We start from the raw sequence: 1428 nt of genomic DNA on the forward strand, positions 1-1428 counted from the left end.
CGGTTAACCCTTTTCACTGCGACAATACACAGGTTACCCCTTTCACTGCCACACGACAGCCGGTTAACCTTTTCACTGCCACACAACCTTTCACTGCCGGCGACCGTCAGTTGTGTGATAGTAAAGGGTTAACCTTCTGTCGTGTGGCAGTGAAAGGGTTAAGGTGGTGCCGTGATATGGTGTTGTATTGTTGTAATAAGGTGTTTTTAATGCAATGGTGGTGTTGTAATGTGATATGGTGGTGTTGTATTAGGATGGTGTTGTAATGTGTTGGTGGTGTTGTATTAAGTTGGTGTTGTAATGTGATGGTAATGTTGTATTATGTTGGTGTTGTAATGTGATGGTAGTGTTGTATTAAATTGGTGTTGTAATGTGATGGTGGTGTTGTATTACGTTGGTGTTGTAATGTGATGGTGGTGTTAAGTTGGTGTTAACACCACCCTCACATTACAACACCTACTTAATACAACACCACCATCACATTACAACACCTACTGTTGGTGTTGTGATGGTGGTGTTGTAGCTCCTGAGTACTTTTATGATTTGTTATTATTATTATTATTATTATTATTATTATTATTAATATTATAATAATAATAATAATAATAATTATTATTATTATTATTATTATTATTATTATTATTATTATTATTATTATTATTATTATTATTATTATTATTATTATTATTATTATTATTATTATTATTATTATTATTATTATTATTATTATTGTTATTATTTCGCGTTAACAATACCACCACCACAAATAGTAATAATAATAATAATAATGATACAAATTATTTATATTATGTTATAATTGTTTGGCAGTTATTATTATTATGTCTGTAGTTTGGCCTGTGATGTAACAGCCTGTCCTCAGTTTCCCTTTGCCCGGAGAGAGGGAGGGAGGGAGGGAGTGAGGGAGGAAGGGAGGGGTGAGAGAGGAAGAGTGTAAATGTAGTTCTCCATTCTCCCGTGTCGCAGCCTACCGTGCGGCGCGCGGGGGGAGTCTGCCATGAGAGACTCATCGCGGGACGTGTCTGGTCTCGAGCACCGCGGATTTCCTCCTGCACGCGCATCATAAAATGAAATGAAAACAACCGAGATGCACGAGAGAAGCTTTAGGGGAGTCGGGGACATGGCGAGGCGGTGAGACAGCTTTAAAGTCACCGGCCCGGTGGAGGCTTCGCGAGACATGGTAGGAATCTCTGCTTTCACACGCATCCCGGTAGGCTCGCGGTAGGCTGTCAGGAGGAGGCTTCCCGGTGAAACGGGGTAGAGTCCTCCGGTAAATCTCTCCCACATGCCGCAGCGAAGAGCTACGCAGTTTAAAGTGGAACAGAAAACGACAGTTTCCTCTCTCTTTCTCTGTCCCACCTCTCTCTCTCTCTCTCTGTGTGTCTCGGTCTCTCTTTCTCTGTCCCACCT

The 1428-nt window shown here is 40.8% G+C and overlaps 1 protein-coding gene across 5 annotated transcripts in view; it reads left to right on the forward strand.

The window, feature by feature from the left end:
* The first annotated feature begins 994 nt into the window (after window positions 1–994).
* Window positions 995–1428, forward strand: part of nfic (nuclear factor I/C) — a 137573-nt gene continuing 137139 nt past the window's right edge. For all 5 annotated transcript variants that reach the window (XM_084310216.1, XM_084310214.1, XM_084310217.1 and 2 more), the window contains exon 1: window positions 995–1198. In XM_084310216.1, coding sequence (XP_084166342.1) covers window positions 1196–1198 — 3 coding nt within the window. In that variant the 5' untranslated portion in view covers window positions 995–1195. The remainder of the gene's footprint in view (window positions 1199–1428) is intronic.

Source organism: Notolepis coatsorum (genome assembly GCF_963971535.1).
Source record: "Notolepis coatsorum genome assembly, chromosome: 3".
Lineage (NCBI taxonomy): Eukaryota > Metazoa > Chordata > Actinopteri > Aulopiformes > Paralepididae > Notolepis > Notolepis coatsorum.